The sequence below is a fragment of the Volvox carteri genome (genome assembly GCF_000143455.1).
Source record: "Volvox carteri f. nagariensis unplaced genomic scaffold VOLCAscaffold_95, whole genome shotgun sequence".
NCBI classification, from domain to species: domain Eukaryota; kingdom Viridiplantae; phylum Chlorophyta; class Chlorophyceae; order Chlamydomonadales; family Volvocaceae; genus Volvox; species Volvox carteri.
The window spans coordinates 178,677-205,708 of record NW_003307638.1 but is presented as its reverse complement, the minus strand read 5'-3'; the positions used below and the strand labels follow the sequence as shown (position 1 = coordinate 205,708).

The 27,032-nt window shown below is 57.0% G+C and overlaps 2 protein-coding genes across 2 annotated transcripts; both read left to right on the top strand.

Annotated features, from left to right (window-relative positions):
• Nucleotides 1-12,954: 12,954 nt before the first annotated feature.
• On the top strand, nt 12,955-21,998 carry VOLCADRAFT_108161 (uncharacterized protein; the record flags this gene model as incomplete). The annotated part of the gene is made up of 9 exons (XM_002958474.1): nt 12,955-13,323; nt 13,653-13,829; nt 14,180-14,611; nt 15,838-16,451; nt 16,887-17,353; nt 17,666-17,742; nt 18,166-18,387; nt 18,954-19,291; nt 19,683-21,998. The coding sequence occupies 9 exons, from the start codon at nt 12,955-12,957 to the stop codon at nt 21,766-21,768; spliced, it is 4,782 nt and encodes a 1,593-aa protein (XP_002958520.1). The 3' UTR covers nt 21,769-21,998.
• Nucleotides 21,999-23,380: 1,382 nt separating this feature from the next.
• On the top strand, nt 23,381-26,201 carry VOLCADRAFT_110088 (uncharacterized protein). Its single transcript, XM_002958473.1, has 9 exons — nt 23,381-23,448; nt 23,621-23,694; nt 23,959-24,038; nt 24,173-24,234; nt 24,723-25,020; nt 25,279-25,370; nt 25,483-25,562; nt 25,666-25,728; nt 25,853-26,201. Exons 1-9 carry the CDS (start codon nt 23,416-23,418, stop codon nt 25,881-25,883), a joined length of 813 nt encoding a protein of 270 aa, XP_002958519.1. The 5' UTR covers nt 23,381-23,415; the 3' UTR covers nt 25,884-26,201.
• Nucleotides 26,202-27,032: the final 831 nt, after the last annotated feature.

The window sequence follows — 27,032 nt, the reverse complement described above, 5'->3', positions numbered from 1 at the left end:
ACTGCCGTTCCGGCCCATACACTAACCCCAGATATCGCGCACTATCCTTAGCCGGTATGGCCTCTCCAGCCAGCCTGAGCTCATCACACGATGCTTGGACAGCACTTCTAATGTTGCTGTCACTCGCAAAAACGAGGCGAAACGTCTATATACATTTTACGGGACCTTGTACACGTGCGGTGACTTGGAAGCGTGTTCCTTAACACGTCGATGGACATCGAACGGGTCGTCATCCTTGTCGTTTTTGCAATTTAAGATTGTGGCTGCGCCGACGACCTGCACGATGAAGGAGGAAGGGAAAGATATGAACCGCGTCAGGCAGCGATCAATCGTTTGTGAGAAAGTACCTACCTTCCGCGACCTATGCTGCTTGTTGTAATCTTGAGCTGTGAGCCCTGATGCGCATCGCTTCAGAGTCGTTTACTCGAGCGTCTTTCGCACATCGGCGACCTGCGCGTGGGGTCAGAAGAGAGAATACGACTTAGACCGGGAACGCTAGCTTGAAACAAAGTAATTGACAAAATTGCAACATGGATTAGTAAATCCATAAAGATCATGCCACCTGTATGATGTGCCGTTACTGTTTTCGCCCTCAGCAGAATGAATTATAATGGGCCGTCGCCATCTTCCCATCCGCCGTCGTGTTCCATTTTGTCGATCGACGCCCGCAGATCTTTTCTATACCGTGCACTTGCGCAGCGTTGGTACCGCAAACGTTACTTAAACGAAACGCTAGATTTTGCGCATACACCGAAATCCGGTAATACGCCAGGCGTAAAAAATTAGACGTACGATTACGCCGGAAAGGGTCAAACTGTGTGTGTGGTTGTTGGTCAAACTAATACGGTCCCAACGCTGCGCTTGCGCTTTAAAAGGTCCCAGCCATGCGTTCCTTTTGCCTGTACAGAGGGTCGCAGCCGCTCGATGCTGTTAAGACCAGCGAAGCGCCGGACCCCCCTTGGGTCCTATTATACTATATTGCAAGCCTTGGCTGTCCAACCCCGTTGTTGATCCCCTGCGTATAACGTTTTTTTAACATCTTTCTGTTTGTTCTGTTTGTGATTTCCTCAAATGATACTGCTACGGTTTGGAAAGCGGCAGGGTCTTCGTCGGAAGAGCTGCTTGAATTGTTCTCAGCCTGTTTTGGCTTTCTTGGCATTCAAGCCGTTTACATTATCAATAAATTCCATTAGAAGCACCTAATTCTTGGGCTTGGAGCGCAGGTTGCACTTCTTTGTTAGGTTTGTAAGCAGTGTAGGCAGGAAGGTACCAATCGGCAATCACGTGTTGGTAAAAGCATGAACAAAATTTGCCTGGCAAACTCTGCTGCCACCTTCCACTGCCTTCCGCTCCTCCGCCCAACAGACACGCTACGGTCATGCAAACACACAACACATACGCAACGCCCTCTTTAGTCGCTAGCTGCGTGTTTTTGCACGTGCATGAAAGAAGACCGGGCTGGGAGACTTCGCCCTCACTGCAATGTCGTAACATGTACACGTGACATACATCAATCGCTGCAGGGCTCGAACCCGATTTAGCCTCCGGAGGTTGGATCAAAAGCTTTCATGCTATTGACTTCACAGCTCAGCTGCCTGAAACTACCGTATCGTTAGGTCCCCTAACGACACCGCCGCATTGGCATCATACCCGCCGCGCGTGCATCGGTTGGGGGAGGTGCCGTACCGTGCCGTACACTGTAGAATGTAAAAACACTATGTAAATACCTACTGTATCTAGATGCTTTTTCCAGCGCAATCCTAAGGATCATGCCATTACGCTTCAGTTGGTGAGTGGCGTCTTGACTTTCCTAGGGTATTTTGCTTCACTTTGCTGATGCTGGTGAGGTAGGTTACGCTGTTGCTGCTGCCACCGGCAGCTAAATCGTAACGGCACAATAAATAAATAAATAAATCACGCCGGGAAAGGCACGTAGATACACTAAGCCAATGCATATTATGATTTATGGTGTGCAGATAAATAGAAACCAGACTGTGACCATGCGCTTGATTGAGAGGCCCTTGGTGACGTTCAACAACTGGGGAAGGTGTGAAGGAAGCGCGAGGGCCACAAGGTGGCTGAGCTGAAGGAGGCGCGTTAGACAGCTAATCGTAGGTAGCTACGGGGGCCGTCTGGTGAGCGCCGTGGATGGAGCTGCCAGAAGAGTGCTGGCCAACAGGGAACGGAGCGAATTAGCTCCCCCTGAAAGGGCATAGGCTCCGTTTCTCGTTGGGATGTCACAAATGTTACAACGAGGGCCGAGCGACGTAAGCCAGCTAATCCAGCACAAGATGTAATAACGATGACATAACAATCTAAACAACACAACGACTTAAATAGTCATCCAGAGCCTAGGCGGCGCCGAAAGGTCGTACATTATCCATATCTCAAATGATCGTCCACGAGTAAAGTTAACGACTTAACAACTAACAAGAAAACCTAACATGCCCCCCTGCTTAGCACAAGCATCGGCCTCGATGCGATCAAAAGTACAAAGTATTCTAAGTCGTGCGCCACTCCGATTCCCTGAACGAAATCGGTACCAGGCTAACGAAGGGAAGGCAAAAGGGAACCGGAGTCAAGGCAAAACCTTCCCCGCACTGGATACCGGCCTAAAAAAAGGCGCACGACACCTATACCTGCCGGTCTAAGGAACCGGTATATAACGAAACGAACGTGTCCAAAACATCCACAAAGAGTACACAAACCATAAGCCTAAGGCACAGGAAAGCAAACTCGGTGGATGACAAAATAGGGCAAGAAAACGCGAAAGTACACAACATGCAACACGCAACAACCCGAAAAAAAACAGAAGTCAAGACACGACTCGCGCGGGGATAAGGAGGCGTCTTGCTGACGTTTAGCCCAGTTGGAGGGCCCCCACACGCTGCGGGTTAGAGCTGCCCTCCCCGTCGGGCGATAGACGGGGCGCGCACCGCGATATCGGCCCCCTCCTCGGGGATAAGGAGGCGTCTTGCTGACGTTTAGCCCAGTTGGAGGGCCCCCACACGCTGCGGGTTAGAGCTGCCCTCCCCGTCGGGCGATAGACGGGGCGCGCACCGCGATATCGGCCCCCTCCTCGGGGATAAGGAGGCGTCTTGTTGACGTTTAGCCCAGTTGGAGGGCCCCCACACGCTGCGGGTTAGAGCTGCCCTCCCCGTCGGGCGATAGACGGGGCGCGCACCGCGATATCGGCCCCCTCCTCGGGGATAAGGAGGCGTCTTGCTGACGTTTGTGTTTTGGTCAATCTGGACTTGGTGAGGGGGGAATTCTTGAGGGAGGAATCACCCCAGGCGCCTACCCCGGCGGTTGGTACCGCTGCACCACTTGCTTGCTTGCGGCGGCGGGGATCGGATCAGTGGCCCTTGGGAGTGTTATGGAGGAACTGGCGCAGCTGGCTGTGGCGTTACACGGCAACGCGGTCGCAGACAGCTCATCGGTCACCTACAAGTCGGGGCGGCGGCGCTTTGTACGCTTCTGTGCGGAGGTCGCAGGGGTGCCGGAGGCGGACGCCCTGCCCCGCCAGCGTGGGTCTGACCTCAATCGGGACCTGGTGTGTCGGTTCATAGCGCATGCAGTTGGCCGGTACGCGACCTCCACCGTCACCGGCACGCTGAGCGCCCTGGCGGACTGGCAGCGGTTCATGGGAGTCTCACCAGAGGCATATATCAGCCGCGACCCGCTGGTCAAGCGAACCCTGGGCCAAGCGTTGCGGAGGACTGCTGCGGGGCCGGAGTCGGCACCGTCCATGGCAAAGGCACCCCTGCCCCTGGGGGTGCTGAGGCTGCTCGTGGCGTGGCTACGGTGCAGGGCAAATGCGGAGCCGCGGAGGGCGACGGAGTTCACACAGGACGCCTGCTGGTTGGTTTTGGGGTTTTTCGGGATGCTCCGGAGGAGCGAGTTGGCGGCCCTGACAGTGGGCTGCGTTGAGGAGTTGCCGGGAGGGGCTGTGGGGCTGCAGATCGTACGTAGCAAGACGGACCAGAAGGGAGCGGGAACGTTGGTGTGCCTGGCAGCACTCACCCAGAGCGGCATCCCCATTGCTCGCTTAGTACAGCGGCACCTGGAGTGCGTGCGGACGGCCGAGGGTCACTCCCCGCTCTTCGTACAGGGAATCACTGGGCCGGGCAAGCAAGGGACGGTGTGGCGGCGCGGGGATTTCACTAGTAGGCTGCATGTGTTGCTGGGTGAGTTGCAGGGGTACGAGCCGGAGTTGAGGCTAGATCTCGCTAGGATATCGGCCCACAGCTTGCGCAAGGGGGGGGGCCACCGCGGCTGCCAATGCTGGGGTGGGTCTGGAGGAGATTAAGGCGCACGGGCGGTGGAGGTCTGATGCGGTGCTGGTCTACATCCGCCGGTCCGTTGCTGTGAGGCGGACAGTGGTGGAGCGAATGTGACGCGACTGGGTGAGGGGGGATGTTTCGCTGGGTTAGGCGTGGGGCCAAAGTAACCCAAGCGAGGCCGTCGGCTGCCTGCTGGTTACCAATGCGGAAGAGCACGGTAGCCCGGAAGGGCCGCACGAAGTAGCATGCGGGCTCTGGCAGGCAGGCTGGGCGTCTCTTATCCCCAACCATATGTCCACGTCCCCGGTGCCTTGTTCATATTAGTTGTACTGTAACGAACGCGTTTTGGGTTTCTCGTCCCGGTTCTTGGTCTGGCTAGCTGCTCAGCCCGGATTCAAAACGCAGCAACCCGAAAAAAAACAGAAGTCAAGACACGACTCGCGCAAAACGGAGGCGAAATAACCCAAAACCGAAACACACAGGACACGAGTCACACACAACACACATCCTATGCGTAGCGCTAGGTTGTCACGAAGTGCACTATCCTCGGGGCGCGTTCCGGAAACTTCGCTCTGAACCAGGCATAGCGGTCGGACAGCTTGAACGAGGTCCAGGCTGGGGTCGCCAGGAAGGCACGAAGTGCTGGGAGGCTGCGTACGTCATCGTACGGTTCCCAGGACGCGTCACGGCCACTGGCGGTAGACCACTGAACTAGGAACATCACGGACGGCCGACCACGACGGTTATAACCTAGGCGAACTGCAGTAACGATAGTGTCGGCGTGGTCGTACGGTGACTCCAGTGTGATGGGCACGGCGGGCGGAGCTGGAGGACGGTTGGGGAAGAGCGTAGGATCGTTGTCTGTCCATGGAAGCAGGCGGGAGACGTGAAAAACGGGATGGATGCGGCCGAGGGTAGGTGGAAGTTGAAGGCGGTAAGCGACGGGGGAAATGACTGCACTAATGGTAAAAGGGCCGATGTAGCGAGGTCGGAGTTTTGCGGAGGGGTAGTCGGGTAAGGTGAGGTTAGTGGTGGAGAGGCGAACACGGTCTCCAACTTGGAAGGTGAGGTTGCGGCGGTGTTGGTTGGCGGCGGCAGCGTATCGAACTTTAGCTGCTTCGAGTTCTGCGGTGATGGTAGAATGAATGTCACGGATGTGGGCATGGAGATCAGCGGCGGCGGTGTGGGCGGGTTTGGAAGGGGGGGTGTTAATCGTGGCGGGGGTGGTGGGATGGAAACCGTAGTTGGCGTAAAATGGGGTGGTACCGGTGCTGGCGTGGGGAGTGTTGTTGTAGGCAGCTTCGGCGATGGGCAGGTAGGCAGCCCAGGAATCTTGCATGGGCTGAACGTAAGCACGAAGGATTTCCTCGATGGTGCGATGGGTACGTTCAGTTTGACCATCGGTTTGCGGATGGTAAGCGGAGGAAAGGTTGAGGGAAGTGCCTAAATGTTCCCAAAAGGTGCGCCAGATGTCGGCTGTGAAGCGGGGATCGCGGTCGGAGACGATGGTGGTGGGGAGGCCATGAAGACGATAGATGTTGGAGATGGCAAGGAGGGCGATATCGCGGGCTGTAGCTGATTTGTTGGTGGGTACGAAGTGGGCTTGTTTGGAGAACATGTCGACGAACGTGACAATGGCGGTGTAGGTGCGACCATCCAGTCCTTTGGAGGGCGGTAGGTCGGTGATGAGGTCCAAAGACACATGAGTCCATGGTCGTGAAGGCGTAGGCATGGGATGGAGGAGGCCAGGCGGAGGCTGAGTAGATGGTTTTGAGCGCTGGCAGATGGCGCAGGATTGTACGTAGGCACGGACTGTGCGGCTCATATGTGGCCACCAGTAGCGGGTAGTGATGGAGGCGAGGGTGCGACGAAAACCGGGATGACCTGAGTAGGCGGCATCATGGAATTCGTGCAGTAGGCGACGGCGGAGGGCTGGGTCAGCAGGTACAGCGATACGGTTGCCAAAGTAGAAGAGACCGTCAGGGGAGCGTTGGAGGTATGGCTTGATAGCGGAGGGGTTGGAGTACATGGGGTCGGTGGTGTAACCAGAAAGGATGGCGGCGGTGAGGCTGGGGTCTGGAAGGACATGGGAGGCGAGGGCAAAGCAGGTGTGGCGAAGCGCGTTGTTGGCGGGGATGTCGACAGGTGGTTCTGTGGAGGGCCAAAGTGGAGCGGAAGATGGAAGGGACTGTATGGGAGGCGATGGTGAGATGGACGGTGTGGGAGAGACGCTGGAAGGTGGGTCGGGGAAAGGCGGCGGTTGGACAGGAAAGCGAGAGAGAGCGTCGGCCAGGTTTTGTGGTCCAGGGCGGTAGGTGATGGAGATGTAGCCCTGAAACGGTGCGAGCAGCTGAGCCCAACGAGCTTGGCGTCGCGAAAGGTCCTTCTGCGTGAAGAAACGCTGTAGGGTGTCGTGGTCGGTGCATAGCGTGAAGTGGCAACCTTCAAGATAGCAGCGAAACTTACGTACAGCGTGTACGACAGCAAGCAGTTCCAACTCATGGATTGGATAATTTGCTTCGTGTCGATTGAGCTTGCAGGACTCGAACGCGACGGGATGAAGGGCATTGTCTCGTTCCTGGAGGAGTACTGCTCCGAGGCCAAGGGTGGAGGCGTCCGTATAGAGGGTGACGGTGGCTGAGGGACCCGTTTGAGGAATGATGAGAGCGGGGGCGGAGGTGAGTGCGTTACGAAGAGCATGGAAGGCAGCGACGGCGTCGGGCGGTAAGGTCTTGGGAAAGGGCTGGGTGGTTTTGGTAAGAACGATGAGAGGGTGGGCGATGCGGGCGTAGTCTTTGATGAAACGGCGGTAGAATCCTGTAAAACCCAGGAAGGCGCGGACGTCGGTGATGGTGGAGGGAATGGGGAAATGGTTGAGGGCTGCAAGTTTGTCGGGGTCGGTTGTGATGCCGTCGCGGGAAATGATGAAGCCGCAGAATTTTGTTGACGGCTGGGCGAAGGAACATTTTGTGCGGCGGACGTGGAGGTGGTGGTTCTGCAAGGTGCGGAGGACAGCTTCCACGTCGCGGCAATGGTCTTCGAAGGTGCGTGAGTAGATGAGGACGTCGTCGAGGTACACGACCGCACACTTGTTGCGGAAGGGGCGGAGGACGTCGTTCATCAGGGACATGAACGTAGCAGGGGCGCCGGTGAGACCGAAAGGAAGGACGAGCCATTCATACAGCCCATACTTACGCCGAAAAGCTGTTTCATGCACGTCCGGTTCGTGCACACGAACTTGGTGGTAACCCGACCAGAGATCCAGCTTGGTGAAGTAGGCTGCGCCGTACAGCTGGTCTAGGAGCTCGTCCACACGAGGCAGCGGGTACGCGTTCTTGACGGTGAGCTGGTTGATCGCACGGAAGTCGGCACAGAGGCGTAGTCCGTTGCCGCCGGGTTTGCGGGCGAACAGGATTGGGGCGCCAAACGGCGACGTAGACGGGCGGATCCAGCCACGGTCGAGGTAGTCCTTGAGCTGTCGTTCAAGCTCTTGGAGCTCTGCCGGTGACATGCGGTACTCGCGTTGCTTCGGCGGTTGGGCGTCGGGGTCGAGGGGGATGCGGTGATCGCAAGGGCGAGGGGTAGGTGGTGAGACGAGGGGGGAAGCGAAGGAGACGCGCGGAGGTGGAGCGGTTATAATGGTGGGTGGTTGCGGGGTAGGAGGGGGTGAAGGTACGGGAGCCGTGGAGGGTTGTGGGGCTGGGGGCGAGGGCGAGAAGCGGGCGATGAGACGAGCGACGTTGGAGCGGGACGGCGGAGGTTGTTCCGCGGTTGGGGGTGTGAGTGGGTTTTGGGTTGCGAAGTGGTGGGTGAGTTGTCGAACACGGGAGGTGGTGGTAAGCGGGGACGACGAAGTAGTTGACGACGTAGGCGACGAAATGGTAGAGGACGGGGGTGACGAAGTACGAGAGGACGAAGACGACGAAGTAGTTAGCGACGGAGGCGACGAAATAAGAGAAGGCGAAGACGACGAAGTAGGTGGCGACGGAGACGACGAAATAAGAGAGGGCGAAGACGACGAAGTAGGTGGCGACGGAGACGACGAAATAAGAGAGGACGAAGACGACGAAGTAGTTAGCGACGGAGACGAAGAAGTAGGTAAGGAGGTAGTGGACGAAGTGGCGAGTGAGAAGGGGGTGTTGGACGGTGGGTTGTAGAGGACAATGAGCGGCCAGGGGGAAGGTCCTGGCTCGTCGTACCTGGAGGCGTCGGAGGGGTCGCGGCGGCAGACGATCCGCGCGCCAGTAGGAAAGCGGCGCACGACGGTCATGTGGCGTATGAGGGGAGCCCAGGGGGCTGTAGGGCGGTCTGGTAAGACGATGATGGCGGAGGTGCGAGGGTTTGTCGTTTTGGATTCCAGGTACTGGGAGATGAAGGCGGACGGGGACGATGTAGGCGGGACCATCCAGACGCACTCGCCGTCGACGTGGGCCGACAGAAAGGAGCGGGACGGCGAGAAGAAGGGAACGACGTGGGCGTTGATGCCGAAGTCGTCGCAGCAGGCGTCGACGGTGAAGGGGCCATACTGCGAGTCAAGATCGAGAAAGACGGTGCGCGAAAGCATCCAGTCGCTGTCCACCCGGTGCGCTTCCGTCGTGGAGGCTGCTGCAACACGAGCACGCATACAACCTACACGGCGGGCGGGCTTACTGGCGATCTGGGTTAGGCGCGAAACGTTGAACGGCGGCGGCGGCGGGGTGTCAGACTCGGCTGACCGTTGCACAGCAAAACGCACCGGCAAGCTGTGGCTAACCTGTTCTGCCGGTGGTGGCTTAAAGGCCACGTTGACGGGATCGAGGCGAACGGCGGCGGGTGGGGTCGGCGCGGCGGTGCTGGTCATCGCGGCGAGGGTGGGGGCTGCCTGAACGGGAGGGAAAGGTGCGTCCGTGGTCGTTGTCCTGACGACGGCGGTCGGAATTGTCGGTGCGAGCCGGAGAGGGGGAGGGGGAGCGGGAGGGAGAGCGGCTTGCGGTTCGAGAGGTGGTGGAACGAAAGGGCGAGCGGTCGGTGAGGACGTTGATGGTGCAGGTGCCCTGCGGTAGCGAATGCGGTGAGCGGTGAGCGGCATCGTGCTCCATTGAAATGGTGCACGCAAGGTCGATCACATCCTGCAGTCGTATGTAGGAACCCGGGTTGCGTAAGCGCGAGAAGATCTCCTTCCTGAGGTCGTCCTGCAGTCCCTGCGCGAAGAAGAGGACGTGGTCCTTCTCGTGGCGGTACGGCAGGTCGGCCATAAGGCGTTTGAATTCCGCAATGTAGCATTGTAAGGAGTTTGGTCCGGAACCCTGCGTCAAGGCAAACATAGCAAGCTGCGCTTGATAGGGTCCCGTGGTGGGGACGGGAGCCATCGGAGGATGACGAAGACGAAGATGACGAAGACGACGATGTCGGTGACGACGATGACGAAGATGACCAGCGGAGCGAAGCGATGACGACGAAGACGATGAAGACGAAGGCGGAGCGAAGCGTATAGGCCGGATCGTCTAGATCGATACCAACTGAAAGGGCACATCATATAACAATAAATCAAGACTTGAAGGTCGTACATATGGCTACGGCTCTCAATCTACCTTTTACGGACGTGGGAGAAACCACAGTCAGGGACTGGGATGTGCAACTAGACAAAGTCTGGGCTCGGTTTCGACGCATCTCTGTGTTAAATCTTTCCATTTTTGGGCGTGCACATGCAGCGGCTGCATATGGGCTGCATCGTTTTACGTGGCATATGGAACACGGGGGGTTTCCCCCAGAAGCTAAACTCATGAATATTGAGGCTAAAGCGGCCAAGCTTATTGATAGGAACCTCGGACCGGTAGCACAAGAAAGACGACTCACCGGGGTTCCTAAATATTTGTTATATGGCCATCCAACTTTGGGCGGTTTTGGGGCATTAGCAGTACGACAACATGTGCAAGCGCGATGGGCATGCTGGGCAGTGCGTTTTGTGGGAGCATTACTCCAACCAGTCTTAGTGCGTCCGCCTTGGGTCATGGTCATGCAATCTTTCCTACATAGCCTTTACCCCAAATATAATCCTATGTGTATTTTTACGTCCCAGGTGGGAGTGCCTTGGTTTGGATTAATCGTTTTACCGCCAGATGTTCAGCGCATTGTGACAGCGTTGGCATACCTTCCCCCAGTGGAAGATGTTGATGATCACCCGTTAGTTCCTAATGCGTGGTGTTGGAATTTGCCATTGTGGGGAAACCCTGTTCTTCCAGAAAAAAGGGTGAATGTCCAGTTAGATAACATCCGCCCAGGACTAGAATTTCGACATCAGGCCCTCCTGGGCTGTAAAGCATTGCATACGTTGGGAGATGTTCTTTGCGCGCGCGAGGCCTTGGATGGAGTTATGAAGGCAACGGACCAAGCAGGCCTTGCAATACGCAAGGCTTGGCATCAAATAGTGGATCAATACCTCCAACCGCAAACCCCACTAGCTAAATCCCTGTGCACCTATCGTAAATGGCAGGAATGTATGGATGCTATTGGCGCTCTTCTAGATGATATTCCAGCGAATTGGAGACAGGCGGCTAGTCTTTTGTTGCCGCTGAGTGTAGAATCTAGGGAAGCAATGGTGCCCCCTATTGAGTCGGTTACCCAAACCCTAGTGTCGAGGCTTGGTTGGAGATGGGGTGTAGGGCCTCCAATCCGATTCCAACACTTATCCGTTAAAATAGCGACTAATATGCAACTTTCACCTTTTTCGATGGCTCGCCGTGTGGCCCATACCCTTTTCATCAAAGAGGCGACGGGTTCTTCTGAGATATTGGATGAAGCTATTCTTCTTTTGCAACGGACATTCCATCGTTTATGGTTTCATTTACGGTGGGAAAATGAACAAAAAGAGGTTTGGTGGCGTCTCGCGGTTGATGGGGTGCCTATGTTAGGAAATTCCCATCTTAGGATGTCGCGCCCAACGATTTGTGGTTGTGGAGGTTATCCAATAGGTTCAGTGGGAGGTGTATCCCCTCGCTATCATCATTTCTGGGCTTGTCCGGTGGCACAGGCAGTAGCAGATCAACTTACTATTTCAATAGGAATGCCAGTCTCAAGGAAGCAACTTTGGCTTATCCAAGCCCCACAATCAGTGCAACAATGTGTTTGGGATGTTGTGGCTCTTGCTGCGGTGTCAGCCATGGAGCATGGGAGACGTTATATGGCTGCAAACATCAAAACCAACCCGGCACTGTTACCTGGCCCTTCCCTTACGGAAGAAGCAATTTGTCGAGTTATTGTTGACTTTTGGGGCCGCATTCAGGGTTTCGCAGCTTTGGGAATTCCACGGAAAGGTTGGGATTCCGTTGGCGTACATCACCCCTTCTTGAGAATTATATCTGGCAAATTGATGTGCTCGCGAGAGCGGTTACCGATGAGAGGTTAATTATCTGAGGTGATAATCTTTTGGTATATTAGTCTCTACTGCAGTGCACGGCCAGCTGGCCCGATGGCTCTACTCTTCGAGAGTCTGGAGCCCACTGTAACAACCACACACACATAGGCTCCGTTTCTCGTTGGGATGTCACAAATGTTACAACGAGGGCCGAGCGACGTAAGCCAGCTAATCCAGCACAAGATGTAATAACGATGACATAACAATCTAAACAACACAACGACTTAAATAGTCATCCAGAGCCTAGGCGGCGCCGAAAGGTCGTACATTATCCATATCTCAAATGATCGTCCACGAGTAAAGTTAACGACTTAACAACTAACAAGAAAACCTAACACCCCCCCTCCTATGGTGAGAAGCACCTTGACCAGCTGATGAATCCCATCGGGACGCGGACGCTGCTCAGACTAAAGGCTAAAGTCTTATGAAGGAACAGGACTAGGATATTCCAATCTAAAATTAAGGGGGAAAATGTAAAGGTAAGACAGCAGTTTGGGGTTGACCCGCCGGGACAGCTGGTTATTCGAATCCTGTCCTGCACCCAGGGCCGGCCGCCACCCAAAGGAGTTCGGCCCTCGTTGTGCAGTTGCTGGCAACTAAAGCGTCACGCACGTATTGTGAAACGACGGCCCACGACACGTGAGGAAATTTTGAAGCGGCTGTCGCTCTCATCTATAGCGCTGCTTCGCTACTCATGGGAACCTCCTGCGAAACTTCGCTTCCAGCATCAAAGCCGACCAGGTTTCCTCTCCGGTTTAGAAATACTGCAATAGCTAGGTCCCGATTACGACTTCTGCGCCAAACCGCTGCCACACAAAAATGTGCCAAGTGGATGAAGTTTCCCGTGTAACAAGACTTACCGTACAATGGTCTAAGGCTGAAGTTATATGTATTGTTAAGTGACTAGCCGTAGATTTGTGCTTACAGCTAATGAGGACAGCAAAATACTTACTACGGTACTGACTTGGAAACGCAGCTCCCCTAATTTCATTTGGGTAATTTATCTCAGCTAAACTTCATTTTATATCACTTCCTTTCAGCGACCTAGGCTCCTTCCGGGGGACAGGCTGAGCCATCAATAACCGTTGCAGACCAGTCCCGTACAAAAATGTGGAGCAGAAGGGCTCAACGGAACTGAAACGTGCTTTGTCGTTTTTTAATATGTAATTTGTTAATTCATTTGCTGGATGAATTTACCTATCACATTGCTCTCCATGAGTTTATTGCGTGACAGTAGCCCTTCTGAGAGCTTAGCTAGCTTTGAAATCCTGGATTTCTATGATATCATATCGTTCCGCTTATTTTGTCTTCTTGGTTGTGGTTCAGCTCTGGGCGCACCCTCTCTCTTGCGCCCACGCCTTCGGCATGTCCAAAAATAACCACCCAGGTAGCGATGACACCTTGCATTCTGCCTGGTTCTCGGCTACAGCATCGAGTCTTAATCCAGAACGCGGAGTCCCGGTGGAGTCTGCTTACAACCTCAAGACGGTTTCAAGCGCACATCATGTCGCAGCTGAGCCGACATTGCCGGTCCGCTTTAGGGCGATTGTCACATCGACCCCGGCTCCGGCCCTGGGGGAATCACAGCTAAAAGATGTCAGCAGGTTCCTGCAGAAGGAGATGCTCGCTACGAGGGTAATCGTGTCGGTGAGAGCCCCGCCATGCGTTTCTTCCGTGCCTCGTCACCAAGAGCGCCGTGCCCGGTGCACCATCCCCATTTACCCATACGCTGGTTTCCCCGCCAGTCCCCCCCGACCCTCACAGGTTTTCAAACCATCAACGTAATACTATTATGTAATACCTGACTGACTTGCATCCACCCGCATGCCTAGGACGGCCAGGGGAGGGTGTGTTCGTAAAGCCACCATTCGGCAATTTGGGTTCTCTGTGATGGTCCAAATCCGAATCCAAATCCAAAATCCAAAATCCAAGATCCATCGCCAACTTCTCGAATATATGCATGTACGGCCAAGCAGGTGGCGGCCAAGCATGTGCGTGCTCGTGTCGCAGTTATCCGCGGTGGCTTCATGAGCGACTGTAGCGACGCCGGGCAGGGGGAATATAGGGCCCAACTGGGAGCCGCGCTGGGTCTCAGTGCCGCAGATGTGCTGGTGCTGCTATGCGTCGTACAGCAGGACGAAGCATTCGTACAGGTACTGCGCCGTACACCAGGCGGTTGGAGGGGTTATGCGTGGTTCAACCTTGTGCGTATCGGGAAGGAAATACCGACGCAGGGGAATCCATATGCACGGGTTTTTCTTAATAGAGTAGGCGCCTGGGAGTTGGTTGATAAGTCAGTTAGCGTCGTACATTGGCAGGGGGCGAGGCGGGTGCGAGGGTGTGAGGCAAAACACGTCCCGGTAACAACCCTCGGCCAAATTTTGTCGTGTCATTGTTATTGTCTGCAACCCTTTGTTGTTTTGTGTTTTTGATGTACGGCGGCAGTCGCAGCTGCGCCTTGTGTCACGGCTTTACCTCCATGCCACGTCTGCTGTCTGCGTAGGATCCACGCGGCCAAGCGGCACCTCGGGGCTGCGGCGATGCTCAGGGGGATACCTTACCCGCGGCGCTGATGCTGGAGACCTCGTTACGCCTGCCGCCAACCGCTAACGAATCTGCCGTACAGGCAGCTCTGGCGGCGCTGCCCAACGGTAACACTGCACTGCACGGGTTGTGCGTGCCCTGCGTGTCGTACATGCCTCCTGTCAGCATTTCTCTGGAAATCGTACTGTACAGCGGCGCTGGCGGCAATGCTGAGAACGCAGATTCTCCTGCGCTGCCGCGGTTAGGAGGGCCTGGAGCCGCCGCCGCCGCCGCCGCCGCCGCCGGGTTGCGAGGTGCAGCGGTCGCCAGGACTTCGGGTGCTGTCGTACATGAGCTGGCGGGTGAACTCCAGCATGCGATTGCCACGTCACTGGGTGTTCCCCTGGATCAGGTGCCGTACGATGCCGTACCTTGGCGGATGCGGACTGCGGTAGTGAACTAGTGAACTGATGGGAAACTCCCACCTCACCTCAACCCACCACCCCATAGCCAGCCTGTGTAGGAAAGCCATCGGGCTGAAGCATACACAGCCAAATTTACCCTTTCATTGTTTTTTTTACCACAACTTGTATCATTACCTGCCATGTAGACTTGCAATCCAAAGCCCGAAATAGCTCCCACACCTTTTCACGTAGCTTTACAAGTACAGGGCAAACCTGCCACAGCGCTCGTCGTTCCCCCCTTCCCCCAAAGCCCCCCATGCGCAATGCAATCTCACCATGTATTTGTTTCCCACGCCACGTCACGCCACCACCTGCCACATCATCCGCAGGTCCGGCTGCTGCCGCCAAGTGCCCTGACGGCCACAAGCCCGCCGCCGCCGGCACCTCTCAACCGCCACCTGGCGCTGCCGCCACAGCAGCAGCAGCAGCAGCAGCCGGAGCCTTGGCCGCCGCCGCCAGCAGCTGCAACAGCGGCGGCGGCGGCGATGGCGACGGCGACGGCAACGGTGACGGCGACGACGAACACGGCCTCCGCCGCCCCAGCCACTTTCGGGTCCGCAACATCATCAAGGATGGTGACAACGACGAATATGATGGTGGGGGCTCAGGTGACGACTACGGCAAGGCAGACCTCTACAAGCGTTGGCAGTAGCCGGAGGGCCTTACTAGGGCAGTTGCGGCGGTTGGACAGCAACCGCCAGGGAACCGTACTGTCGTCAGTCGGGAAGGTGGTTATGGTGGTGGCTGTCGGCTGCAGCGGTGCGATGGTGGTGGTGCCAATGCTACTGGCGTCATGTCTGTGGGCTGGGGGGACTTGGTGGCGGCGGCGGCGGAAGACGACCTCAGAAACGACGACGACGGCGGCGGCGGCAGCGGTGGCGACGGCGACGGCGGAGCAGCCCAGGGCGGTGAGGCGGGCACGACAAGAGGTTCCCTTGCCTTTTTTCGTATTCCGCTTCTTAGTCGTCGGCTGCGCCAAACGCGATAAAGTGTGTGTCGTACACAACACGGGGGATATAGGAGCGCTATTCGGACAGAGCTGGTCATTTACCCCTTTCGGCTCTTTCACCCCTCTTACCTTTGCCATCCCTCAACAACCTTTCCTAATCTCTCTTTCTTTCATACCCGTCCCGTCTCTCACATCGCTCCTACCCCCCTACCCCCCTACCCGCAGGATCTCAACTCCAGGGAGGGTGATTGCGCTCTTACCTTCGACCCCCTGGACCCCGCCGCCGAGGCCCAGGCCCAGCAGGTGCCCTCCCTGGAGGTGCCCCGGAATGTAGCCTCATCCAGTGGACCTAACACGGGGCCGGAGCCGGAGCTGCTAGGAAATCAAGAGGCGGCAGCGCTGACGGCGGCAGCAGCATCGCTCATCAATTCCACCGCCGGCGACTCGGCCGCCGCCGCCGCCGCCGCCGCCGTTTCGGTCTCCGGGGATCTGCCCACGACCGCCAGCAAGCCGCCGTCGTACCATCAGGTCGTCCAACCAGCAGCGTTACTACTAGTACCACGTATGGCGATATCCGGACCGTCGCTCGACGGCAATGAGGATGGTCGCCGTGGCGGCAGCGACGGCGGCGGCGGCGGCAGTCTGGATGGGCCCTATCCGGCTAATCCTGGCGGCGGAGGCGGCGGAGGCGATCGGTCGACCTCGATGACGTCACAGGCGGATGAGTCTCGGAGCGCAGCCGCCGGAGTTGTCGTCGTCGCCGCTGCCAACAGCCCGCGAGGGGCTGATACGGCGAGCTCGCCGCCGCCGCAAGGTTCACCGTCAGCGCCGTCAGCGCCGTCAGTGCCATCGTCACCCGCCGCCGTATCGGCGGCGGGGACAGCGTTGGTTGCACGGCAACCGTCGCCGCATCTGCCGCCTCCGCCGTCGTTGCCGCTGCCACCGGTCATGGCCCGTGTCTGGAATTCTAGTCGGGCCGTACATCACCAGCAACCACCACAACAACAACCACAGCAGCAGCAGCAACAACAACAACAACAACATCACCACCAACAGGCACTACTCAAATGGGCGGCACAGCGGCGATTGATGGACGAGAACCGGGCTGTGACGACGGCAGCGACGGCGGCGGCGGCAGCGCCACCGTCGTCGCCTTCGTCGCCGTCGTCGCCGTCGTCGCCTGCGGGCATAGCGGCCGCGACGGCAGCAGCAGCGCCTCCGTCTCCGCCGGCCGCTGTGGGCGCTTGGACGACACCTGCTCCGGCCATCGGCAGCGACAGACTGAGCTTGGCTCCTTTGCCGTACACTGACGACGTTTCGGCGGTATCGTACGGCGGCGTGGCTGCGGAAATGGAGGATGTGGACGAGGAAGCCCTCAGCCGGGTGTATCAGGGTGACGGCACCAGCGGCGGAGCCGATAGCAGCGGCACCGGCGGTGGCGACGGCGGCGGCGGCGGGGGGCTTCTGGCTCGCGTGTTTTCCCGCAAGTCCAGAGGCCCGGCATCAGGAGGCGCTCTTGAGCGGCTTGGCCGCCTGGCTAAGGCGCCTTCCTCGCGACGCACATTTTCGGGTGCACCTATGGGGCCGTCAGCGGCCCGTTACATCATCCCTGGCGGCGACGGCGGCAGCGGCCAGTCGCCGTCGGTGTCAGAGGAAACCGCTGCTGCTGCCGCTGCGGCGGCGGCGTCTACAGCCCGACGGCGCCGAAACCCTCGCCGTGACCGCCGGGGTAGCCCTGTGTGTGAGGAGGTCGTGGCGTTCAGCATGGACCCGGCCGAACGCACCAGCGGTGGCGCGTACGGCCCCGCGACGCCGTACAACAACGGCGGTGACAACTATGCCGAAGGCGAAAGTGACGATGATGACAGCAGCGGGGACGACTCAGACGGAAGCTGCGGCGGCGGCAGCGGACGACTCGGCGGCAACAATAACGTTAACGATGATGATGACGACGACGGCAGCGTTCACGGCCCTGGACGGACCCGTGGGTCGCTGATTCTCCCCCCGCACCGTGGCTCTCGCCTCCCTGGTGTCACGAATGCGCCCTTCACAGCGGCGCGCATCGCACCCTCGGTATCGACGCGGTCGTTGCAGCGGCGCCTGGGACCGCACGGCGGTGGCATCGTACAGGTTGGTTGGTTCTAGGTGGTTGTTGGTTGCCAGCTGATGGGGTTCAGTTGCAATGTCATGGGGGGGGGCGGGTGAGGAGTGCAATGTAGGATGTGGGAATGCAAGTACTGTTTTAGTTTTTTTTAAGTTATCACCGGTATCGGAGCTGGCTTGTGGCTTTCACGCCAGCAGCAGTATAATCCAAGCGGTGGGTCAGCTCGTCTGTCATCTCGTGTTGGTGTTGTCATGATCATCTGGGGCTCGTTGGCGTGGTGGGGCGTGGGAGCCCCTTATTGGCCTTCCGGGCTCTGAATCGCCACAGACGACGGCGGCGGTTGGTTCGGTTGTTGACTCCCGATGTGGGTTATGGGTGATCTTCCTGTCAGCTGCAACCATAACCACCACAACCAACATCGCAACGACCGCAACATCGCCGCGCCACAGGACGCCGAAGAGCTTTCCATGGTGGCGAAGAAGTGGCGGACGCCGCCGCCCATGGCGCGAAGGAAGCGATTCAGCGATATGGGCGGGGTGGACAGCGGTGCTTGGGGACAGCGCGCCGCTGCCGTCGGCGGCGGCGTCATTGGCTTCCCGGGTGAACCCCCGGGTGGTCCATTATCTCGTACGACAGGTCAACCGCTGTCACCGCAGGTCCCCACGAGAAAGGTCCGTACGACGATTGCGTACGTGTACTGCACAGCGGGAGAAGTAACGCGTGTCACATGTGGCACGTACCTGGCCGACGGGACGTGCGGCGGGACATGAGCGAAACGGAGTGGCATGGCGGAAAGCCGCGGAAGTACTTCGTGAGCCTGCTTGGGTTTTTTCTCCCCCCTCCCCTCCCCCACATTGCCCACACGGCCCAAACCCACCACGTACTGACGCGCGGACTGTTCCTCAACCCTTTTCCTCCCTCCCCCTTCCCCCTCAACCTCCTCCTCCTCCTCCTCCTCCGTTTTCAATCCGGTTCTGCGCCGATATCCGTAGACCATCCATCGCTCCCACCCCCCCGTCCCACACCACAAACACGCCACGCACAGAAATTACCAATACCCGCCCATCTTTGCCCACATGTTGCTCCCCGACTGGCGTAGCGCAACACCGTTGGCGGCTTCCTCTTGGCGGGAAGCAGGGGAGAGGTCGTACCTCGCTCGCCGCCGCCGCCGCCGCCACAGCAGCAGCAGCAGCAGCCACCCCCCCTACCGCGCCCACATCCACTCCCTCACGTGCAGAAGCCACAGCTATCGAGCCCGCGAAACCACAGAGCGGGGCTGCCGACCTTCGCACCCTCGCCCCTCGCCACTCCGCGGACACAAGCGGTGCTGCCGTCGCGAGACGGCTCCGAAACCAGTGGTATCGTCATGACGACGGGGGCGACACGGAACACGCTGTTGATTGCAGGGCCAGCGCTGCCGTCGGCAGCGCCGCCGGCGGTGGCAGTGGCGGCAGTGGCAGCGGTACAGACCCAAGTGACCCATGGTTCACTTTCTCCGTCGCGGGGGCACGTGGCGTCGGGGTTTGTCGGCGAGGGCAAGATGGATGGTCAGGACGCGCAGGAGCGGGTGCCGAGGTGCTGTTGTGTGTGGGGGGGGGGGCCCGGGGGGGGGCGGGGGGGGCCGGGGGGAGAGGTGTAAGAACTGGTTTCGGGGCGATGTGTGTGTGTGTGTGTGTATTAACCGGTGCTCGTGTGCGGGGTCCGGGAGCATTCGTGGTTTAGGCTCCAGCCGCCCCCTGTTGCCCGGAGCACCGTGCTTCAGCTGCCGGATGGTATGACAGCCCGCAGCCCGTTGGGGGGGGGAGGTCCAAGCAGCAGCACTTGGCACACACCTCCCGTCGGGGGAGCAATAAGCGAGTTTAAACTTCCTGCAGGTGATTAGTGGTTATTCGATTCAGGTGTATTGTACATCCCATGCTGCATGCCCTGCCGGAAAATGTTGTCGCCGTCTTCACGAACCGTGCAGGTTGTCCGGCAACCTGCGAGAATGGCCGTCTTCGCCGTACAGCGATACCCTAGCTGGCGGCGGCGGCGGCGGCGGCCGCGATGCCCTGGGTCGCGCCGCCAGCAGGGCCGTCAGCGTAAATGCCATTGGCTCTGCTGCTGCCGCAGCGGCGGCTACACCCGGCAGCGGCGGCGCCAGCACCACAGCCACCGTCACTGGGCGCACCATCGACCGCCGTACATCTGGGTGGATGGACATGAACGTTCACGTGACTCTATCCGCCAGTAAAAGCAACACCGGCAGTAGCAGCAGCACGGGGGCCGGAAGCCGCACCGTCCAATTACGAGAGTTCGAGAACTCCTCAGCGTTGATACCGCGATCTGATTGTCCGCGTCGAAGCTTTGGCAACGGCGAAGTATCGTACAACGGCGGCGGCGACGTCAGCGGACCCCGCGCTCCAGGAGGGGCCGCTGCCGTCGGCGTTTCTGCGCTGACGGCCTCGGCATTGCAAGGCAGGGAGGCTTTGACGTCGCCGTCGGGCTTCCGTACGACACGGGGCTCCACGGCGCCCGGCTGCAGCGGTAGCGGGCGTAGTCCGCTGTCCCGCTGCGCCACCGCCGATGGAAGCGGGCTCGCGGACATGACAGCTGTCGCTGCAGCGGCGGCGGCCACCGCCTTCACGGACGACAGTCAAGCGGCGCGGCGGCGGCACATGTCAAGTGCCCCGACGGCGGCCGCGGCGACGACGGTGGGACAGGACAGCAACGACAGCGAGGCCCATCGCGATAGGGCAGACGGCGATCGCGGGGTTGCCGTTGCGGTGGCGGAGCCGACGCCGGCGGCGGCGCTGCTGGCGGTGTACGAGGTTCCTAGTCGGGACGTCACCACCTTGCGCGCTTTTGACTCCGACACTATGGCGGGACGCAGAGAGCCCCTGGGGGATGGATTGGGCATTGCTTCGGGTGGTCCGCTGAAGACGGAGAGCTGTTTCCCCGGCCCGATGGCTCCACCCTCGCCTGGGAGCACGGTTGCAGTGGCGACAGAGGTAGCGGCGGCGGGGGCGGCGGCGGCGGTAAGGGGATCCCACATTGCATTTGATGTTGGGCCAAGTGGTAGCTCGGGCCCCAGCACGGCACAACAGCGCTGCGGAGTGGCCGCGACGGCGCCGGTGGCGGCGGAGGAGGCGGAGGCGGAGCTGAAGCCAGCAATGCCGGCGCCGCCGCCCACACCTGCAGTACCGCAGATTTGGGCGAAGCGTTCAAGTGCTGATGTCCGCATGGCCGAAATGTTGGCTGCTGCTGCCATCTTCTACGGCATCGACAAGTACGACTGCGACGAAGACGAGTACGATGTGGGCGGGGGGAGTAGCAGCCGCGACTGCGGTGCCGTTGCTGCCCTTGATGAAGGTAATGGAGGCGGCGGCGGCGCCGTCGGGCCGACGACTGCCAACGATCCTCCGCAGTCGCCCGTGTCGCGGTGGGCTCTGCGGAAGGCAGCCGCGGTGGCGGCGGCGGTGTCGTCGTCTGAGGCGGCGGCGGCGGCGGCGGCGGCCGACGTGGCATCATCTTCTGGGCCCGTAGGGGTTCCTTCCTGGCATATCAACCTGGCCTCTGTCTCTTCACTCACCCGCCGCCGGGATACCAGTGCAGATGTTTGCGAAGCCCGTACGGCGGCGGAGGAGCGGGATACCGGCGGCGACGCCTGTATTGGCGGCGGCGGCGCCGTCACCATCAGTCGGGAGCGGCAGCAGCTTCACGAGTTGCAGGAGCAGCTGCGGCGGTTACGTTCTGGACGGAGAGACCTCAACACTCCAGGGGGCGGAGGGATGGCCGGGGCGGGAAGACTGTCGTTGCGCGGACGTCGTACGACAGACGGGGCCGGCGATGGTTGGTCAGCTAGAGGCCGGGAACGAAGAGATGGAGAGGATGGGGCTGGCGGCGGAGGTGGAGGCAACGAGGATGTGCCGTACCGCGTTTGGCGGCGCACGCTAAGCGGCGTCGTGGGTGCGACGGAGCTGGGCGGCGTGGGCCGCGGCGCCGACAGCGGCATCCACGGCGACGGCTTGTTGGTGGTAGAGGAGGATTCTTCCGAGGCCGCTGAGGCCTAGGTAATGGAGAGGGACCCGGTGTGTTTTTTCCTTTTGATGTGTAGTGCAATAAATAGCCCATGCTCGCACGACACCTGCACATTTTCCATACAATGTTTCCTTTTTGCGCTTCAAAGCAGCTGAATTAATAGCGGCACAGCGGTACCCCGTCTCGTACAATTTTCCTTGCATTTGCATGTGCGGCACATGTGTCAGTGGGGCCTCTCTGAATGGCGAATTGGGTTGTACATACATGGCTTGTGGCAAGGCGGCAGCTGTTTAGGACTGTTTAGTAACTGTGCAGGAGAAGGAAAGGCTGCTAGGCCGCTTTTGCAAAGAGGGCCCTAGCGAGCGCCGTGCTTTGGGCATGCGGTTAGTCGGCTATTGTTGTCGTTACTCATGTTGCTCCTGTTGTTGTTCTTGCTGTTGTTGCTGTTCGTATTCGTGTTGTTTCACAATCGGAGCAGGTTGAAATACAGTGCAAAGCTAACCGGCGGAATAAAGTCCACTCTATACATGCAACGTACGGCGAACGGTTTGCCGCCCCGGAACCCGATTCAAGTATCACGTACCTTATGGGCTTATGGGTTACGGCAGATTCGTTGTTCGTCAGCACTGATATTGGTTAAACACTGTGCGATATGGCACATGGCACATATGAGTGTCCAGGCCACGGTGCGCCATGTCATCCACTCAAAACCTAGGTCCATGGGCTTTGCTGTGAAGAGCGCCAGGTTGAGATTTAGGGTGTATCGCAGGAGGCCGCGTGTTCAGGTTAGGCCAATCTGATGAGCGTTCTGATCGGCCTGTACGCGGGCCAGTCCGGAATATTGGAACCAGGCACGGCGAGGCCAAGGTGCAAGTTCTACCAGGAGAGTGAAGAGTGGGTTAGGATCAACCGCGCGCATCTCCCACAGTAATCAGCGCAGTTGCTTTGGTTGGTAATTTCAGGCTAGACATGATTCCTTGGAGGTAAAGTCGGCTTGGTTAGGTAAGGGTGCGCTATGATCCTCTGCCGGTCCGCCCTACAGTCCTGTCGATGGTTAAACAAACTCATCTTGCGTAACCAATTTCTTGAGGCGCTACCTTGCCTTGATTAATTTACAACCATGGAAGGCTTCAATCAGTTCCAACGTTCAAACGGTCAGCATAAAGATGCTGTATACAAGGTTCCGGCATCGCTTCAGAGCGGAGCCGGAGCCGAGAGCGGAGCCGGAGCCGGAGCGTGCAATAACTGTCTTAAGGATATCGCGTAAGCTAGTTATTACATGTTTTAATAAGCGTGTATGACATAGCTACCAGCCAAACATAGTGTGCATATGATGCGCCCTGTATTATTTCGGCAACTCCTTCAAAGTTACGTGGAAATCTGTATGAAGGACTAAAAACATAAAAAAGTCATGATAACATGGCGCACGAAGCTCCAATATCGCTAGTATCTCCTACTGAATGACAGCTTAAGTCATTATTTTCAATAAGCTAGATCTGTGAAGGACGAATATATCTTTTCCGTAGGCGATCTAGGGAATTTTTGCCGTGCGAATTGCTGTGCACCTGCGAATGATATTCGTACATCGTACAAGATCTCGAGGGAAATATTAACTTGCTGCTCTGACATGCCCAGTTGTCCCAGGTCCAACTTGTCCTGCAGGTTATCGTCAGAAAAAAATGATGATCTCTCGCTCTGTCGTCAACGTGCAGGTATCGGAAATTGTTGACTCGCTGTCTTTCAATCTATAGCATTTCGAAATAAGTTTTTAATACATGATGCTCTGTAGATGCCAATAGTGATATTGATCTTGTAGCACGGCACATAGTATGAATCATCTATCTTTCCGGAATCTCACAATAAAAACCTATGTCGGCCCCACAGGCCAAGCTCACGAAGAAGGGCAGCGCTGGCCCTAAGAAGGCCGCCCCTCCGCCCGGACCTCGCAAGACCATCCGGTAGGTGGCTAGCATGTCAGCGTTTGCTTGCGCTCACGTCATCTTTTTCCTACGATGTATGAGTTTTCCTGGCGCAAGCCATACTTTAGATCTGTTATGCAGAACCTTCTAACCTATTTGTGAAGTTGCGGTTGACATGTTCTGGTTATGTGTATTCCGATGCCTCGTTTTCGCGGTACTTTTCGATGGCTAGGTTGCTTATATTTATGCAAGTTGATGTTGCTTGCTAACGATGCCGATCTTGACTCCTTTGCGGACGTGTAGGGAGCGCGCTGGCTGGTGGGGCAATGGCACATCTGAGCGCCTTTCTCAGTTCTACGGCCCTGAGCGTGCACTTTGGCTGGGTAAGTAATGTCAAGACATAATCTGGTTCTAGGGATATGTAAGCGTGTTTATGTAGTCTACATGGATGATTGGATTTCGACCGGAATGGAGAGATCTACATGATTTTGATTGTTCCGCCCATGCGCCTATGTAGGTCCCCTGTCAGGCAGCGCTCCTTCGTACTTGACCGGCGAGTTCCCTGGTGACTACGGCTGGGTAAGCCTAAGACGGCGTCCAGCTTGAACAGCTGAATGACACAAGAAGAAGGTTATAGCCTCACCCGTGGCCGCAAGCCTGGCAAGCTTTATCTTCCTTAATGCTTCGAGGCTCCATTATCGTTCTCACTCTTGTCAACTTCAGCGACTTCTCCGGGTCGAATTCTCCCGGGTTTTAACACCCACCACCACCAGCACATCAATGGAATCGGCCGGATGATGGCCGCGTCGAGTCCTCTCCTGGTCGTTTTGCATGCCACCATTACACTGTCCATCACCGTCCATCGGCATGGCATGCATCCGCTCTCGTGCCACAGGGATTATTATCGCGCTCATTGTCGGGATTGACTGGAACCAAAGAACGATTGTGCTGGCCTATAGCATTTTTGCTGTCCGACTATTGTTAATCCTTTATGCTGCATGATATCGAAAATTCAGTGAACGCGCTCTGATAATTTAGCGATTTCCCGTCTTCGCTCTTTTTTGCAGGACTCGGCTGGTCTGTCGTCGGACCCGGAGACCTTCAAGCGCTACCGCGAGCTTGAGCTGATCCACGCCCGCTGGGCCATGCTCGGTGCTCTGGGCTGCGTGACCCCCGAGCTGCTCGCCAAGAATGGCACCCCGATTGCTGAGCCCGTGTGGTTTAAGGCAGGCGCTCAGATCTTCCAGGAGGGCGGTTTGGACTACCTTGGCAACCCTGGCCTTGTGCACGCGCAATCCATCCTGGCTACCCTTGCTTGCCAGGTCATCCTGATGGGCGCCATTGAGGGCTTCCGCGTCAACGGCGGTGAGTTACGAAATCAGGTATCACGGATTTTTTTTGTGGGCTACAGAATTCAGGTTATTTGGGGGTTACCGAATTTACCAGAGGAAATCCATGCTGTGCCTGCAATAAGGCCTGGTTGTTGGGCGACTTGATTCCATTCAATGTCATGTGATCCTACGACGCTTGATCCAAGGCTCAGGTGGGATTCAATTAGTGCCCTCAGTGTCCTGATTCGCTGTATGGCAAGTACGCTGCTTTCCCTTTGTTCTGGTTCATCAGGCCCGGCTGGCGAGGGCCTTGACAAGCTGCACCCTGGTGGCCCCTGGTTCGACCCACTTGCTCTTGCTGAGGACCCGGATGCCTTCGCCGAGGTAAGAAGAAAAGTGTTTTCCTGGCAAGTCTTCATAAATCAGGAGACTGGCAAGCCTTCACCACTAGACCACTTCACTCACTACTTCTCTACTGCCCCCTTCTGATCCACAGCTGAAGGTCAAGGAAATCAAGAACGGTCGCCTGGCTATGTTCTCCATGTTCGGCTTCTTCGTCCAGGCCATTGTGACTGGCAAGGTCAGACAATTATGTGGCTTGGCATTTTGTGAGGATCGCTTGTTACTTCTTTTGTTTCAGCATCGCTAATTCAATTATTTACAAGCGTCATCCTGTTTTGCAGGGCCCGATTGAGAACCTCGAGTCTCACCTGGCCAACCCAGGCGTCAACAATGCTTTCGCGTAAGTACTGGGGTATGGTTTCATGCTGGGGTGCGCGCTTATGCTCAGTTGTGAAGCACAGAAGCAATACTTATCGGCCTGAGCAGGCATACAAGCTAACTATGTCTTTTCAATCTTCATGCAGATTCGCAACCAAGTTCACGCCCAGCGCCTAATTCCATCGCTGGCATCTGGATACTACACCGCATGCTATCTACCATCCATCCTTTGTGGCAAGGAAACAAATGACTTACGCGCCATAGAATTCAGCGTGTCTAACATCACTGTACAGGAGACCCGTTGACTTCAGTCAAGTCCAACTTGTCACAAAGTTGTAGGTTCCAGAGGAGATCCTGCCCAGTCTGCGGGAATTGCGGTGTTCTCTGAGAGTACGTTGAGATTGTTTGAGGAGTGATGTTTTCGGTGGTTTGCATATGACCGTGCTAGTCGGGAAGAGGTTCTGATGTAAACTTGAGTAACCTAATAATTCCCTGTCCGATAACGTGGTTGACATCAATCTACTGTGTATGAGCCAGCAAACACCATCAGAACCAAGTTTGATGGATTATTATTATTATTATTCACCAAAAACAAAAACTCAAATCACAAATAACGCAAAGGGAAATTATGCAAGTAACTAAACGCAGCTTGTGTACTTCCACAACTTCGTAGGTATGTAGTTATGTAGCTCTCATTCGGATTAGTCTCTAGGTACAAGCACAGGTTATGACTATTTTAACACGTTCATAGCCAGAATATGCCATATAAAGATAGAAAGAGAACTGTGCCTACCGTAATGCTTAGAGGTAGGGAGCTGGTAAACCTGTGTAAAATAAGCTGACGCAAAATCCTACCGTACTGCTACAAATTCGTCGCGCCACACCTGGGTACCCCAAAAATGTAGCTGGAATTTTTCGTTTTGTTACACCAATTCGCGAGGGCTGTCAGTTTTTATGGAACACATTTTTTACGTGAACACACATTTCGCGGGGCTCCAGGGAAGCCACAACAAGGAGCGACAGCGTCAAAGCTCCCAAACTGCTGGACAGATCGTTTACTATATGTTTACGCAGAAGAACAGAAGACAGGCCCGGTGGTGCGGCACTAAAGTCAGGTGCGGTTTACCAAACGCCCCGATACACAAACCCCGAAACCGTCGGCCTACACATTCGTGCCAGACAGTTTTGCGACAAGCAAATAATTTTCCCCGTAGAGCTTTTTCCACTGTGACACACTTCGTGGCCCAAAACGAAAGGTGTGGCGCGAAGAATTCGTAGCAGTACGGTATCTGAGCACCTATTTAAGCACCCAATTCTGGGGTAACC